The sequence below is a fragment of the Orycteropus afer genome, unplaced genomic scaffold, assembly GCF_000298275.1.
Source record: "Orycteropus afer afer isolate SDZICR_OR568_19922 unplaced genomic scaffold, OryAfe1.0 scaffold00166, whole genome shotgun sequence".
Lineage (NCBI taxonomy): Eukaryota > Metazoa > Chordata > Mammalia > Tubulidentata > Orycteropodidae > Orycteropus > Orycteropus afer.
Window position 1 is genome coordinate 1,968,267 of NW_006921753.1, and position 16,172 is coordinate 1,984,438.

Below are 16,172 nucleotides of genomic sequence, written 5' to 3' on the forward strand. Positions count from 1 at the left end.
CTTTTCAAGTAGTTAACAGTTGTATATAGGTACCATCTAGTTCTGGTCTCAGGGTTATATAGACTGAGGTTTGCATGGTTCACTAGTCCCTTGGACTAATTCTTTCCATGTGTCTTTGGTTTTCTTCATTCTTCTTTGCTCTAGACAAGGAGAGACCAATCATTGCATCTAGAGATGGCCACTCACAAGCCTTTAAGAACCCAGTTGCAGTAGAATGCAGAACAGTGTTTTTGTTTTCTTTTTTTTTTTTTTTTTTCTATCATGCACTGTTGTCCTCAGTAATTAAGACTATATAAGAGGTTGGTCCCTGGTTGGCACAAACTGTTAAGCAAACAACTGCTAACTGAAAGGTTGGTGGTTCAAACCCATCCAGAGGCACCTTGAAAGATAAGCCTGGTGATCTGCTTCCAAAGGTCACAGTCTTGAAAATCCTATGCAGCAGTTCTACTCTGCACATAAGGTTGCCATGAGTTGGAAATGGTGTGACAGCAACCAACAACAATGACAACTATGTGAAGTTACTTTTTAAAAATGCTGATGTGGGTCCGTTTAGTCCCTGAAAAGTGGACGTGTAGGTTTAGCTGCCTCATTTCTCTTTCATTGGACATGAAATGATGAAAACGATTACAATGATTAATTAATGAGCAGTATATTGGCTTTATTAATTCATTATAGTATTAAGAAATATGGCATTCAGCAGATAAGAAACCATCCGCTTCTCCCTCTGCCTATATTCAGGCTTTCTTTCTGTGTCTCTTCCCTACTTCCCTAGCCCTCTGGCCAGTTTCTCTCTCACTCCCACTTCTAACATATTTAGGGAACTATAAGGAGGTGAGCAAGTTAGTCATGTTCTTTTTTAAGTTTCAAAGTGACTGCCATAGACAGAGAGTAATTTCCTTGGTGTTACAGAGGGTGAAAATCATTCCTGGAGCTTTATTTGTATGGGTGTGCTCTTGACGCTGATAATAAAAAACTGAGGTGCCATCCAGCTTATGGATTACTGTGGAAATGACTCAAGATAACTGATCAGAGAGTGAGTGACTCATAACTAAATCACCACCAGACACCAACTGGCTCCTACTTCATGCTCTCTCCTGGGCAGCTGAAGGATGGATGTGATAGGTCTGTTTTAAATGTTAAGTGGTTGGAGCACATTCGGCTTCCAGGCTTGGAGAATGGCCAGCTGAAATTCACTCCTACTAGGAGTCTGTCAAAAACCCGCTACTACAGCAGCAACTTTGCATTAGGGAAGCAGGATATGCATTTGTATAGCATCTTTCAGGCACAGAGGTTGGAGATTTCCCTAGTCGGACACTGTAGAGGCTTCACCACACTCCACCCCAAAAATGGAAGGGAAATGTAGCCTTGGCTTTCAAGTAGGAGGATCTGAGTTAGAATGATGCACCAAATTGCCATTCTCTCTACTGAGAGTTGAGAGCAACACCAGGAATGAATATGCTAGAGGATGTGGAAGCTGGGGCTGGAAAAGACCTTCAACAGCATTTTTCAGATGAAGATGTTATGGCCCTGTGGTAGTTATGTTTGTGTGTCAACATGGTTGGGCCTGGCTGAGTGGCTGGGCAGCTGGTGGTAGTTATTCCCCATGATGAGACTGGCAATCAGCTCCATGGTGGGATCTGCTACAAGTAGCTGAGTAGCTGCTGCTTTGGTTATGTGGTCTGCTTCCCTTATATAAGGAGCAGCTTTGGGAACGGTCTGTAGCATATGGCATGCTTGGACCCTGCATGTAGCCCTGTCGTTGTTCAGCAGCCTGCCATGCTCTGCTCACCTTGGGACTTACAAACGACCTGAATTACTGGCTTGCTGTGTGGTTTGGTAACATCGGGACTGTGCCATTTTATTTGTTGACCTTGGGCTTGTTAGCCTCAGCAGCCAGTAGCTGTCTGAGTGAAGAGATGTCTCTAGCTTCAGTGGGATGGGAGCAAGAGGCAGAGCTGGACCCCAAGGTTGAGGGGCTTTCACACAGGCCCTAGAGCCCGGCACTTTGAATTTGGACTTAAAGCTTCCAAACTGTGAGAGAATAAACTCCTGTTTGTTAAAGCCATCCCATTTGTGGTGCCTTCTTGTCAGAGCGGCACTAGGAACCAGAACAAGCCCACAGAGGTTGAGTCACTTGCCAAAGGTCACAGAATTTGTTAGAAGCACCAGCAGCAAGATAAGGACTGGTAGAAACTCTAGATTTCTCATCTACTGTATTAGTAGATTTCAAACGTTATGGCACATAGGAATCACCTGCGTGTCTTGTTACACTGCAGATTCTGATTCACTAGGTCTGGGGTGAGACTTGAAGTTTGCAGCTTTACCAACCTCCCAGGAGATACCTATGTTGCTGGTCTTAGCACCAGATTTTCAACAGAAAGTTCTAGAACCACATCCCAGGATTTTATTGTGTTTTAATTGCCATTGAGTTAGCTCTAATTCATGACAACCTTATGTATAATTAGAGAGCTCTGGTGGTGGAATCTGTAAGGCATTTGGCTACTAACCAGAAGATTGGTGGTTCAAAGCTACCAGCTGCTCCACAGAGGATGAGGCAATCTACTTCTGTAAAAATTTACAGCCTTGTAAACCCAATGAAGGTTGCTATGAGATGGAATTGACTTGATGGCAGTGAGTTTGCTTTTTTGTTTTCTTATGTATAACAGAATAGTCCCGTGCCAATTTCACGATCCTTGGTATGTTTGAGTCCATTGTTGCAACCATGTGCCAATCCATCTCATGGATGGTTTACCTCATTTTTGCTGACCCTCTACTTTACTAAACATAATGTCCTTTCTAGTGATTGGTCTTTTCTGGTGACATGTCCAAAGTAAGTGAGGGGATGTCTAGCCATCCTCACTTCTAAGGAACATTCTGGCTATATTTCTTCTAAGACTGATTTGTTTGTTCTTTTGTCATATTCGGTATTCTTTGCCAACACACAGTTTGAATTGATCAATTCTCCTATCATTTATTATCCTTTTAACAATAGGAATATGATTCCCTCACATGAGTTTTTGATAGATACCAGGCCAGCTTGCCCCCCATCCCCTCAACCCTTCTTCCCTCTTCCCCTCTTCTCTTCCTTTCTCTCCTCTCTCCTTTCCTGTTTTCCTTCCTTTTTTTTTTTTTTTTCTTTTTGCACTCAGCAGAATCCTAGAACAACAAAAGGTCAATAAATACACTTGATTTAACTAGAAGGTGGTTGCTCATAGAGAGTGCCCAAGATTAAAACAAACACTGCTTTTAGCTGAGGGAGTGTTTCCAGTGTGCTTTCTAGGTAACGTATGCTGTCCAAGTTATCATATGAAAAGGTGTTTAAGTGAGGTGCATATATCTACATACAGGGCTCTGGATGCCAAGCTGCAAAGACAATTCTTCACTGGCATTCTTGACAATGTTGTTGTTGTTGTTATGTGCTGTCAAGTCAGACCCGACTCACAGCAATCCCTCCTTGGGTTTCTGAGGAGGTATCACTATGGAAGTAGATTGCCCAATCTTCCTTCCGAGGAGTGGCTGGTGGGTTTGAACCTCCAGCCTTCTGGTTAGCAGTCAAGTGCCTTAGGCACTACTGGTTTTGAAATCTTTGAAGTAAATATATGTGGTAAGAACGAGGTCCATGCATACTTACAAGGAGTTTACCAAATATGACTTGAAAATCAGAATGTATAATCAAAGCACGATCAAAATCGTCATTTAAACCTTCACAGCTTACTTTGTTGGGAAAGAGCTATTAATTACTTAATAAACCAAAAGTAACTCACTGCCATAGAGCTGATTCTGGCTCATAGCGACCTCCATTAGGTTTCTGAAGTAGTACATCTTTTAAGGAAGTAGATTGTCCCATCTTCCTTCTGTGGAGCAGCTGGTGGGCTTGAACTGCCAACATTCTGGGTAGCAGTCAAATGCCTTAGGCACCATGCCACCAGAGCTCCAATTATTTAATAGTATTAAGAAATTATTAATTCTTATTATTACTTCTAAAACTATACAATTCAGCCTTAAGTAAAGGTAAATGGAGGAAAAGGAAGTTTTTTGGATGGCAAGTTTTGGATGGCAATACCATTACATGTTATGTAATTGTAATAATCTTTAGTTTGTGGGCATATCTGAGGAAGGCAAAAGTTTAATTGAGCATTTTCTATTCTGTTGTATTTGCCATCATATGATCATGGTTATTGTTTTCTCTTTACTGTACATTCTTCCAAGTGGACCTCAATTTTATTTCTGTCTTTTGTGCTTACCTATTCATATCTTTGAAATATAACAGCCTTGAGAAACTTTGCATTCATTTTAGCAATGAAAAATTACACTTCTTCAATCAGCACATGTTTGTTCTGGATCAAGAAGAATATAGGAAGGAAGGCATTGATTGGGTGTCCATTGACTTCGGTCTGAATTTGCAAGCCTGCCTATAGCTCATTAAGAAGGTAATATATGCTTTTCTCCTCTCCCATTTTCATTTATGGAGAATTGCCCCTGCATGCCATGTCAATCTGTGTCAGGAGCCAGGTTCTGAAAGGGAATGGGAAATGGCATAAGGGAGCCCTGCAGATTTCTTCTTAACGGTCTCTGTGTGCAGCACCCGTGGCATCCTAACTAAACTCTCATGTCATTTCCCCTACTCCATCATCTATAATGCAGACTGTCACTATGCATTTGCTGCTTATGCACGGTATCCACTGTTAATGCTCAAGGAACCTTGCCAAGATTAAAAACGGTCATGCTCTTGACTGGAAAAACACAGAGCTGAAAATACGAGCACGTAGAGCCTGGCTGGTTAACATGAAGTGAATGAGTAGACCCAGAACAGCTTAACGAAATTTGGCAAATTAGCATGCAAACAAACAACTGCTATAAATCCTCAAGGCCACTACCTTGCAGGACGTAGTTTGTTCATTTAATTGGACAAGTACCAGTTAGTTTAAGTAATTTATGACAATACTTCATGGCTTATTAGTAAATTAGCTGCAGTGTACAGTTTCTGAATTCAGTGATGTCCCTGTACTCTGAAATCTTTATGTGTGCTCTGGTATACATTAACAGGGTTTGCGGGGGGAATTCCATATGTTCTCTTCAGTGACTTAGTCCATGGCAGCAGGTGTAGTTGTATATTAGCAGTTACCTGCCCCTGTGTCTTTCTCTAAGTGTGGATTGCAGTGGATTCTGGAGACAGGTCTGGGCACGCCAAGACCTAGTGCTTTTAAATTCCAGAAAGCTCTCTTTAGCTTCTCTGTTCCATTCAATTCTCAACAACTCTGTCAGGAAGAAGCTCAGGCCTTGGCCTGTGCAGACCTCAGATTTTATCAATCAGTGTCTCAACAATTTCATTTATTAGGCTTTAGATGAAACAAAAGCTGCCTTGAAGATAGCCACTATATCTACCAGGAGTAGAAAGAAAATTGATTTTATTTGTTTTATAACCAGCAAAGTCCCTGGGGAAAGACAGGCTGATTAAAGCAGTAATAATGAAACAACCATGAGTAGATTTAAAATATTACTACTACTACTAACTCAATGGTGATCTGGTAAATGTTTCCTGGTATTATCAAAGCTGTAGTTTTCTGGTTAGAAATGAAACAAAAAGATAGAACTCCTCAGAAGGACATATTTAGCTTCTGGTAATTGTCATCTGTAATATCTACTTACTTTGATTATGGCAAGATAATATTTTCAGGCAGGAATGTGGGCACAGACATTATTCAGACACAGATAGGTCTGTAAATGTTCCTGATTTTCAGTTGATCTGAAGCCTTGATACTGTCTTCAAACGACACTCTAGCAACATGGATGTAATTTCCTGTTGTATTTTCTGCTGATATGATCAAATGAGAGGGGGGAAAAAACTTACCAGATGATAATACAAAAAGATAAGTCTTTGGTGTCTTATGAATGATTTCAAAACTATTTAGATCAGGCAAATGAAGAATTGCAAACCTTTCTTAAAAAGACTCTATATTTTGAAAAGATCCATTGTGTTGGTTCAGTTTGCCTGAGGAAATTTTGCAGTAAACATTAAATAATCAAACTCACTCCTTGAAAGAGAATGACTCAGGGGCAGTATTCAAAATTCAAAAGGACAAAACTGTATCAATATGTACAAAATGCCCAATAACATGCATCTGTGAGTATGTATGTAAGGAAATAGATTTTCATCCATAGAAGTTTCATATTTTATGTTTACAGAAGAAGTTTGTTAAACTAAAATTGAAAATGTATGATAACACCAGCTTTAATTAATTTGGTCTTCAAATATACAGTGACCTCCTTCTCTATATATGCTGTGAACGAATGTATTATAAAATTAGTTCACACTTATTTCATTACTTGAAATATTCTAATTTGTTAAGTTGAGGATCAATAATTCACATATTAACCAAAAAACAAAAACAAAAACAAAACACCCAAACTCACTGCCCTTGAGTTGTTTATGACTCATAACGACCCCCATTGGGTTTCTGAGACTGTAAATTTTTACAGAAGTAGATTGCCCTGTCTTCCTTCCACAGAGAGGCTGGTGGGTTTGAACTGCTCACCTACTGGTTAGCAGTCAAGTGCCTTAACCACTACACCACCTGAGCGCCTTAATTTACATATTGATGTATCAATAATTTAGATATTAAAATATTAACATATGACTACATATTGATGGATACATATAGTAAAGAGATTATTTTTATATATTTTAACAAATATGCCAAAAATTATACATGTAGAAATTGTTGCTCTTTTAGTGTAATCACCTTGGGAGACTATGCCCTTCTTTCAATAATTTAGCCATTTTGGGGTTTCATTAAAAAAAGAAATACTCTTTGAAGGTTACCAAGAGTTGGTGGGAACGGGAGGGTAAACAACTAACTGGAGAGTAGAAATATTAACTTGGGTGAAGGGGAAGACAAAAATAAATAAGTAAACAGATAAATAAATGTTACAGGAAAAAAATGAAAAATCAACCAAGCAACCTGGCTTAGTGGTCTAATAGAGACTGGTGGAATTGCTGAGACTGTGGCCTTTAGGCACCCCTCAAGTCTGGAACCACACTTACCTCCATAGCTATACTCTCAGCCAAAGAATGCACAGGCTTATAAGATGAACAATAGCACTATGGAGGTATGCACATCTTAGAATAACAAGCCATAGAGATCAGAAAGGCAGCATTTGTCTAGAGAAGGCAACAAGGCATAGGAAAGGGGGACAAATGGAAACGATAAGCACAGGGACAAAGGGGGAAGACTGTTATCACATCGTGGGGACTGCAGTCAATGTCACAATCAAAATGGGTATGAATTGTTGAATGGAAAATCAATTTGCTCTGTAAACTTTCTATAAATAAATAAAATAATTTAGACCTTTTGGAAAGTCCCTCACATGATTGGGATTAAGGTAAGATTTAGAATAAGTTTGCCAGTTTTGGCAGAAATTTGACTTCAATACTTGCCTCTTTTTGAGTCCATACTGTATTAACTAGCTTGATAACATTATTTATCTTATTTTCCTGACTTGGTCTGAACAACATTTGATTATTTCTGTATAATGGTATACCATCAGACAATAGAAATTTTCCATATGCCAGTAAACAATTCCCAAAGAAGGGTTCTCAAATATTTTAAATCTTGGTAGCATCTTGACAGTAAGTATTGCTGCCTTTCAAGAAGAGCTTTTGGATGTGCTAATTCTTGTGTTTTTATTTAGAAAATAAATCTGATTAATACCTAGTTATATTATGTGTGCCCAGGAATGTTCTCATTAAACACATAACTCCATGGTTTTTTTGTTGGCAACTCTTAATTTTTATCCATTGACCTCAGCAAAACAGCCCAGGTCCCAAAGCTTAAACCTACTATCTCAGAGTTCACCTGTCAATTAATTAACAGGAATTTATTAAGCACATATATTTTAGTCACCTTGAAATCCACTCTGCTGAGAGTTATGAAAAATGCGTATCCCAGAAGATAGCATTCTGGTGATCAACAAACTTAAGGAATAATTGGAAAATATTTAAAAAACAAAACTTTTCTTAGTTTTTAGTAAGCAAACAAATACATTTGCTTAGCAGCTACTGTGTATAAGACTTTAGATTTCAATGAGTCCTATCATAAACCAGAACTTATACACACTTGTCTCCCTTGCCTTCTCTTAGCTTAGCTTACCTCACCCTCTTTTCCTCTCCCTTCCCCTTCTTCTTCTTCCCTTCTCTTCCCATAAATGATAAAGTCTGAAAAATCCCTTTGGGGTGTGCAATGGGCTTCTGGAGTACTGTTCACACTGTTACATCATACTCATTCAAAGTTAAAGGAACCACACAATTTGTGATGTTTTTCCAACATCCGTAATGTGAAGCAATTAAGCATTTGTTATAAATAGGTCTTGCCCTTAGGAAGTATGCAGTCAATTAGAGAAGGTGTAAGTCTAATGCACATAAATATATGTGTCAGTATAAGTGCAAAAAGGCACAGACAACAGTCCTAAGAGATGAGAAGAGCAGTTTATCTCTCTCTGCAAGGATTTAGGAAGGCCTGGTGGGGAGGGGGTACATTTCAGCTGGGTCTTTAGGAATGAGTATGATTTCAACAGGTGAAAATAGGAAAACACAAGTTATAGATGGAGCGCCTGGCAAGAGCAAGGCAAAGAATATGCTAAGAAATGCTGGATTGTGAAGGGATTTTAACTCACCTTGAAGAGTTTATGTTATTTTTAGGTACCAAGGAGCCAAAAAGGCTTCTGAGCTAGACAAAGGAGTCAGAGCTGCTGTGTTTAATCTGGTGGGTTTGTTGTGGATGCCTAGGATAGGAGAAAAGACTAAAATTAAGGCGTAAGAAGTTGTTATAGTAGGGCAGGTGAGAAATAAAAAGATCCTGTACCAGGACAATGGAAATGGAAATAGTAAGAAAGTGATGATATAAGAGAGAAGAAGGCAGAATTCATAATATTTGAAAGAGTACTAGTTGTTCTGAAGCAGGGTGGCTGACTCTAAATCATTTACAGTATGATATAGGATATCTGGACCAATGAGCAGCATCAAAATAAACAGAGAAAATATTGAAATTGTCAAGAATTTTATTTTATTGGACTCCATAATCAAAGCCCATGGAAGCAGCAGTCAAGAAATCAAACGATGTATTGCATTGCACAAATCTTCCACAAAAGACCTCTTTAAAGTGTTAAAAAGGCAAAGATGCCACTTTGCTTTTTTTTTAAAAAAAAAAAAAAGCAGTGATGCCAAGAAGGATATCATGCTTGGCAAAGTAGAGGGTCAGAAAAAAAAAAAAAAAAATCCAATGAGATGGATTGACACAGTGGCTGCAACAATGGGCTCAAACATAACAATTGTGAGGATAGTGTAAGACCGGGCAGCATTTTGTTCTGTTGTACATCAGGTCACTATGATTTGGAAACGTCTTGATGGCATCTAACAATGACATAGGACAACTGATGCTATGGAGCGGAATAAGTTACTTTTTTTCCTGACCTATTTGGAAATTATTTTGCTGGAGGGCCTCCTATCTCTTCAAAACTTTAGACCCCCTGAGAATTTGACAAATAAAGAAGACTCTGAAGAAAGCTGTGTTTTTCCTCCTCTCTGGCTCAGTTATTACATCTTGAACATTGCTATCTGCTTACTTTACATAAAACTTCATTCATCCCAAGATGGAAGTTGGCATCATTGGAGATCCAGGTGGTCCTTGTGTGTGGGAGGCTGCAGCTCCTTGTGAAACTTTGCCACAACCTTTAACAAATACCCCAGGAGATGCTTAGAAGTTTTCTTTTCTTTTCTTTTTTTCAATGATTCATTCCAGTTTTTATTGAAGGTTGACTATAGGCATGGTAGGAAAACATATGCTTCAAGATAGAGCCCATGCCCGAGAAGAGTTTTCATCAATGAATCAACTTTTCATTTATCAGATTCTTTCTTCTCCTCATTCCTCATTTTCCCAACGTATAAGGTCGGTGTTGCCAGGAACAAGACAGGTACTGGTTTCATTTAGAATACTTCATAGCTCTACTCTTTGCAACCTTCCTCCCCTGGATTCTTGGGAAGGTGTTCTAGATGAAGGGAAGGTGTTCTAGATGTCTTAATTGTATTTCCTGTAAAATGCAAGTCTAGGTCTATAAGACTATACAAAAGAGATGGAAAACCATAGTTCATATATTAAAATAATAGAATCAGGTGAATCAAAATTACATTTTTCAAATCTCTGCCAACTAACCTAATAGAGGAGGAATTAGACCTGTTTGCATGGCTCAGGTGGGGTAATTTAGAACGAAGAAATCTAAGCTACAAAAAAATTTTCTCCTAATACGTTACTTGTTTAGAGCCTCTACTCAAGAGTTTGTGAGTTTTCTCTTCGTGAAAATGTTTAAGCAGAAGCCAACCTAACTTTTAAGAGGACATTATGAAGGGGATTTTAGGATTTATTTGATGGGTTATATCAGATTTTAAAGTCCCTCCCAAACCTGAGGGCCTATGATTCTTAGGTAAACAGGATGGGTAGAACATCATGAAATATATGTTGTTGGGGAAAGGTATCTTGTTCCTGGTCATCTTTGCTTCCTTTTTCTTACTCTCCACATTCAGGCCATCAGCAATTGTATCCTAGTTTCACTTTCCATGAATATCACATTTCCAATGACTTCTCACAATTCCCAACACTAGCTCAGACCTCTACCAACTATGAGTATGTGGACCAAATCCAATCTACAGTCTATTTTTGAAATTAAACCTTTATTGGAAAATAGCCACACACAATAGTATGTTAACATATGATTGATTAAATAGTCACATACAATAATATGTTAACATATTATTGATTACTGTTTGTGTCTCTACAATGGCAAGGTTTAGTAGGTGCAGGTAAAACAGATATGGCCCACAAAACCTAAAATATTTATTATATACAGCCCTGCAGAGAAAAAAGTCTGTTGATAGAGGTTGTGCAGTCTTTTGTCACATATTTTTCTTTGTTGTCATTTTTTATTGTGCTTTTACAACACTTTAATAATGTAAAAAACTTCCTTAGCTCACTGGCTTTCCCATACCAGTCACAGGCAGGATTTTAACCACTGTTTCTATTTTCCCAACATATATCCTAGACCAATTACCCTTCTAAAGCATATATAAAATCACATCATTCGTATGATAAATTGAGAAAATATTGAAGTTGTCAAGGATTTAATTTTACTTGGGTCCATATTTAATGACCATGGAAGCAATAGTCAAGCAATAGAAATCAAATGATGTATTGCATTGGGCAAATCTGCTGGAAAAGATCTCTTTAAAGTATTAAAAAGCAAAAATGTCACTTTGAGGACTAAGGTGTACTGAATTCAAGCCATGGTGTTTTCAATAATGTCATATGCATGCCAAAGGTAGATAATGAATAAGGAAGAGTGAAGAAAAATTGATGCCTTTGAATTATGGTGTTGGTAAAGAATACTGAATATATTCTTTGTGTGGTGGTTAAGTTTGTGTGTCAACTTGGCTAGGCCTGGTTGAGTGGCTGGGCAGCTGGATGTAGTATTCCCCATGATGAGACTGGTAATCAACTCCTTGGTGGACTCTACTGTGAGCAGCTGAGTAGCTAGCAGCCTTTGGGTATGTGATCTGCTTCCCATATGTAAGAAACAGCTTTGGGAATGGACTCCAGCCTGTGGCACACTTGGACCCTGCATGTAGCCATGTCACTGTTCAGCAGCCTGCTATGCCCTGCCGACTTTGGGACTTTCAATGGACTTGAATTAATGGCCTGCTGTGTGATTTGGTAACACCAGGACTGTGCCCTTTTGCTTGTCAACCTTGGGCTTGTCAGCCTCAGCAGCCAGCAGCTGTCTGAGTGAAGAAAAGCCTCTAGCTTCAGTGGGCCAGGATCAGGAGGCAGAGCTGAAGCCAAGGTTGAAGGGCTTTCACCCAGCTCCTAGAGCCTGGCACTTTGAACTTGGACTTAAAGCCTCAAAACTGTGAGAGAATAACTCCTGTTTGTTCAAGCTTCCCATTTGTGGTATTTCTATTAGAGTGGCACCAGGTAACCAGAACACTGTGGACTACCAGAAGAATGAAGAAGACAAAAAAAAAATCTGTTTTAGAAATACAGCTGGAATTCTTCTTAGAAGCAAGGATTGAGAAACTTTGTCTCATGTACTTCGGACAAGTTATCAGGAGGGATCAGTCCCTAGAGAAGGACATCATGCTTGGTAAAATAGATGGTCACAAAAAAGAGGAAGACCCTGAACAAGATAGATTGACACAGTGGCTGCAACAATGGGCTCAAGTATAGCAAAGATTTGGGAGCTCTGGTGGCATAGTGCCTAAGGCGTTTGACTGGTAACCAGAAGGCTGGTGGTTCAAACACACCAGCCACTCCCTGGAAGGAAGGTTGGGCAACCTACTTGTGATACTGTAGTGACACCGCCTCAGAAACCCAAGGAGGTGTTGCTATGAGTCATATTGACTTGACAGCGGTGAGTTTGGTTTTTTGGTTTGGGCAGTGTTTCATTCTGTTGAGTTGCTATGAGTTGGAACTGACTCAATGGAATCTAACAACAACAGCAAAAGGCCTTCAATTATAATTTAAATAAAATGCAAACTTTTTACTATGACCTATAAGGCCACTGAGATCCAGACACACCTTACTTCTTTGAGTTTATCTCACAATGTACTCCTTGTGACTTGTTTTGCTCTGTCTACATTTGTCTTCTGGCAGGACCTCAAACTTGCCACATGTATTCCAGCCTCAAGGTCTTTACACTCTTCCCTTCACTGCCACATCGATCTTGTCAGGATTTTCTCTACTCATTCAAGTCTCTGGTCAGAAGGGACTCACCTGACTACCCTACCTAAAATAGACCACATCTAAGACCCTAGTTAATCTTTCTCTCTTTAATTTGCAGGATACTTCAAAGTCCTTAAGGAGCCCTGATGGCACAATGGTTAAGCACTTGGTTGCTTACTGAAAGGTCAGTAGTTTGAACCTACCAGCTGTTTTGTGAGAGAAAAATATAGCAGTCTCTTCCATAAATATGTCAGCCCTGGAAACCCCATAGGGAAGTTCTACTTGTCCTCTATGAGTTAGAATTGACTCAGTGGAAACAGGTTTCTTTTTGGTTTTCAAAGCACTTATATGAAAAACTGTTGTTGTTTGTTGCTGTTGAATTGGCTCCAACTCATGGAGACCTCCTGCACAACAGAATGAAATATTGCTTGGTCCTATGCCATCCCAGTAACAGCTACCATTATTGAATCTATTGTTGTATCCATTTATATTTTGAGTACCTTCCAAGTTAGGGTGCTCATCTTCTAGCACTACATCAGAAAATATTCTATTGTAATCCATAGAGTTTTCATTGGCTAATTTCCAGAAGTTGATTGCCAGGCCTTTCTTTCTACTCTGTCTTAGTCTGGAGAATTTGCTACAGCCCCTCCACCATAGTGACCCTGCTGGTATTTGCAATTCCTGTGTCCTAACTTCCAGTATCACAGCAACACACAAGCTAACACAATATAACAAACTGAAAGATTTGATTTGTTTTCTTTTTAATTATCTGTCTGCACCATAAGAGGGCAGGCACTTTCTATATGTGGCTCACTGCTGCGTTGTCAACTCTTGAACCTTGTGTGTATTTGATAAATATTTGTTTGCAGGGATGACTTGGTAGTTATATTCAGTGAATGTCCTTTTCCTTTGTCAACTGAGTAGGTTTCTGGGAAAGAATTTCTCTGGTCCCTGCTGAAAATACTGTTTTCTGGTGTTTTCATCTGCTGCCCATATGTATCTCTAATAGCCAATAGGCATCATTTCCATCTTTAGACGAATGTATGTTCTCTAAGGCTACATATGGGACTTTCAAGACCAAACTCTTTGACAACCATTTTGGATAGTCAGTTCATCACAGAAACACAAACCAGATAAGAGGAGGGAATATGAAACTCACTTTGAACTTGTCCATTATGTAGGCATGGTAAGTTACCAATAGACCCTCAGCAGTGAATTATTCTTAGTGTATTTCAAATGCACTACGCCAAAGTCCTTAGATAGTATTTAGTTAAAGTTTAGATTAAATAAAGAAATGAACAAAATAAATCTCAGTTACAGAAAAAAGGCACCAGCCTTTTAGCACTTAGCAAATGAAACACTCATACTATAGCATTTAGCAAATGAAATATTCATACTGTAATAGCATTCCATGTGCACAGGGGTCAAAAAGCTTTCAAAATGTTCTTTGTCACCAAACTCTAAAGGCAGACAGTTCCAGAAAGGCATAGAGACCATCAAAGTCACAGGTTTTCCCTTATTTGTCCTTTCTTTTAACTTAACATTGTGTGAAAGAATGATTTCAGAAGATCTTTTTATTGAAGGTTTCTCTCTTTTTTAATCTCCATATAAAGAAATAGCCAATGTGAAGCGATGTTCTCCAAACTATGATCTATGGTCAATAAAGGTTTCTCATAGCCCCCCTTGACTCCCCTTGACTCCCTACTGGTGTGTGTGTCCCTCCACACACACACACACACTTTTTTTTTTTAAACTCCTGCTCTGGCCAGTGATTCTAGTTGGAACAGAGAGAACTGATAAAGGATAATACTTCAACCTAAAAAAGACCTGCCACTGTATACAAATGTGTTTATTGTTCTCTTCTTTGATATCTTAGAATATTATAATGATAATTATAGTAAAATATCATTATAATTGCTAACATTTTGAGTGCTCACTGCACACCAGGGACAGTTTACTTGGATTATTTTAGCTATTCTTGCCTATGATGGAAATTATTTCTACTGGAAATAACATCTTATCATTCCTCCCTCCTCTCCTTTCCCTTCCTTTTCCTGCCTTACTTTTACTCTTCTCTCCTCCTCTCCCCTCTCCTCATCTTTCCTTCCCATATTTTTTCCTTCCCTTCCCTTCTTGTAAATTGTAAAGCCTTAGAATTTCCTTAGGCTTCACAATATGCTCCTGGAGTATTATTCACACTGTTACATCAAACTGATTGGAATTTAAAGGACTCACACAATTTATAATGTGTTTCCAAGTAATGTACAATTTGCTTTGCTAACTTATATAGCTCCCCCCATCTGTTACTTGAACTTCATGCCATTCCAAAGATGCCTTATAACATCACTGGTTGGCCTGAAAATAACAAAGACACTCCTATTGAAACAGTGGTGGCTGTATTTCAGAAGTCTTCCAACAGATTCCTGGTGCACATTTTTGAGAATTACATCAATACGAACAGTGGTGAGTCGAACAATCACCGTTGATTTTTCAGCCTAATAATGGAAATTGTCTCATCTGTCAGTTTATCATACTGTTGTGGCATGTATGTTACTATGAAGCTGGAGGCTATGCCACTGGTATATCAAATACCAGCAGAGTCATCCATGGTGGACAGAATTCAGCAGAGCTTCCAGACTAAGATAGACTTGGAAGAAGGAAGGGGCCATCCACTTCTAAAAGAATTGGTCAGTGAAAACATTATGAATAGCAGTGAAACACTGTCTAATATATTACTGGAAAACTTTATGAATAGCTCTGAAATATTGTCTGATATAGTGCTAGAAGATGAGCTCCTCAAGTTGGAAGGAACTCAAAATATAACTGGGAAAGAGCTGCCTCCTCAGAGTAGAGCTGACCATAATGATAAGGATAGAATAAAGCTTTCAGGACCTCCGTTTGCTGATGTGTCATGACTCAAAATGAGAAAAAAAAATAAACTGCAAACATCCATTAATAACTGGAACATGGAAAGTATGAAGAATGAACTTAGGAAAACTGGAAATTGTTAAAACTGAAATGGAACACATAAAAATCAATATCCTAGGCATTAGTGAGTTGAAATGGACTGGTTTTGGCCATTTTGAATCAGACAACCATATGCTCTAGTATGCTGGGAATAACAAATTGTAGAGGAATGACATGGCATTCATCATTACAAAGACTGTTTCAAGATCTATCTTGAAGTACAGTGCTGTCAGTGATAGGATAATATCCATACACATCCAAGGAAGACAATAAAAAACAAGTCCAAGAGAACCAAAATATGATCTTGAATATATCCCTCCTGAATTTAGAGATCATCTAAAGAATACATTTGATGCATTGAACACCAATGACCAAAAAACCAGAAGAATTGTGGGAGGCTATCAAGAACATTATCCATGAAGAAAGCAAGAGATCACT

General features: G+C 38.7%; 1 protein-coding gene across 1 annotated transcript in view; it reads left to right on the forward strand.

The window, feature by feature from the left end:
* Window positions 1–16,172, forward strand: part of MYH15 (myosin heavy chain 15) — a 214,061-nt gene that overhangs the window by 69,028 nt on the left and 128,861 nt on the right. Inside the window, 5 exon segments of the mRNA XM_042781754.1 lie at window positions 4,271–4,430; window positions 13,777–13,799; window positions 13,801–13,880; window positions 13,883–13,953; window positions 15,098–15,230. Of these exon segments, the coding sequence (XP_042637688.1) occupies window positions 4,271–4,430; window positions 13,777–13,799; window positions 13,801–13,880; window positions 13,883–13,953; window positions 15,098–15,230 (467 nt within the window).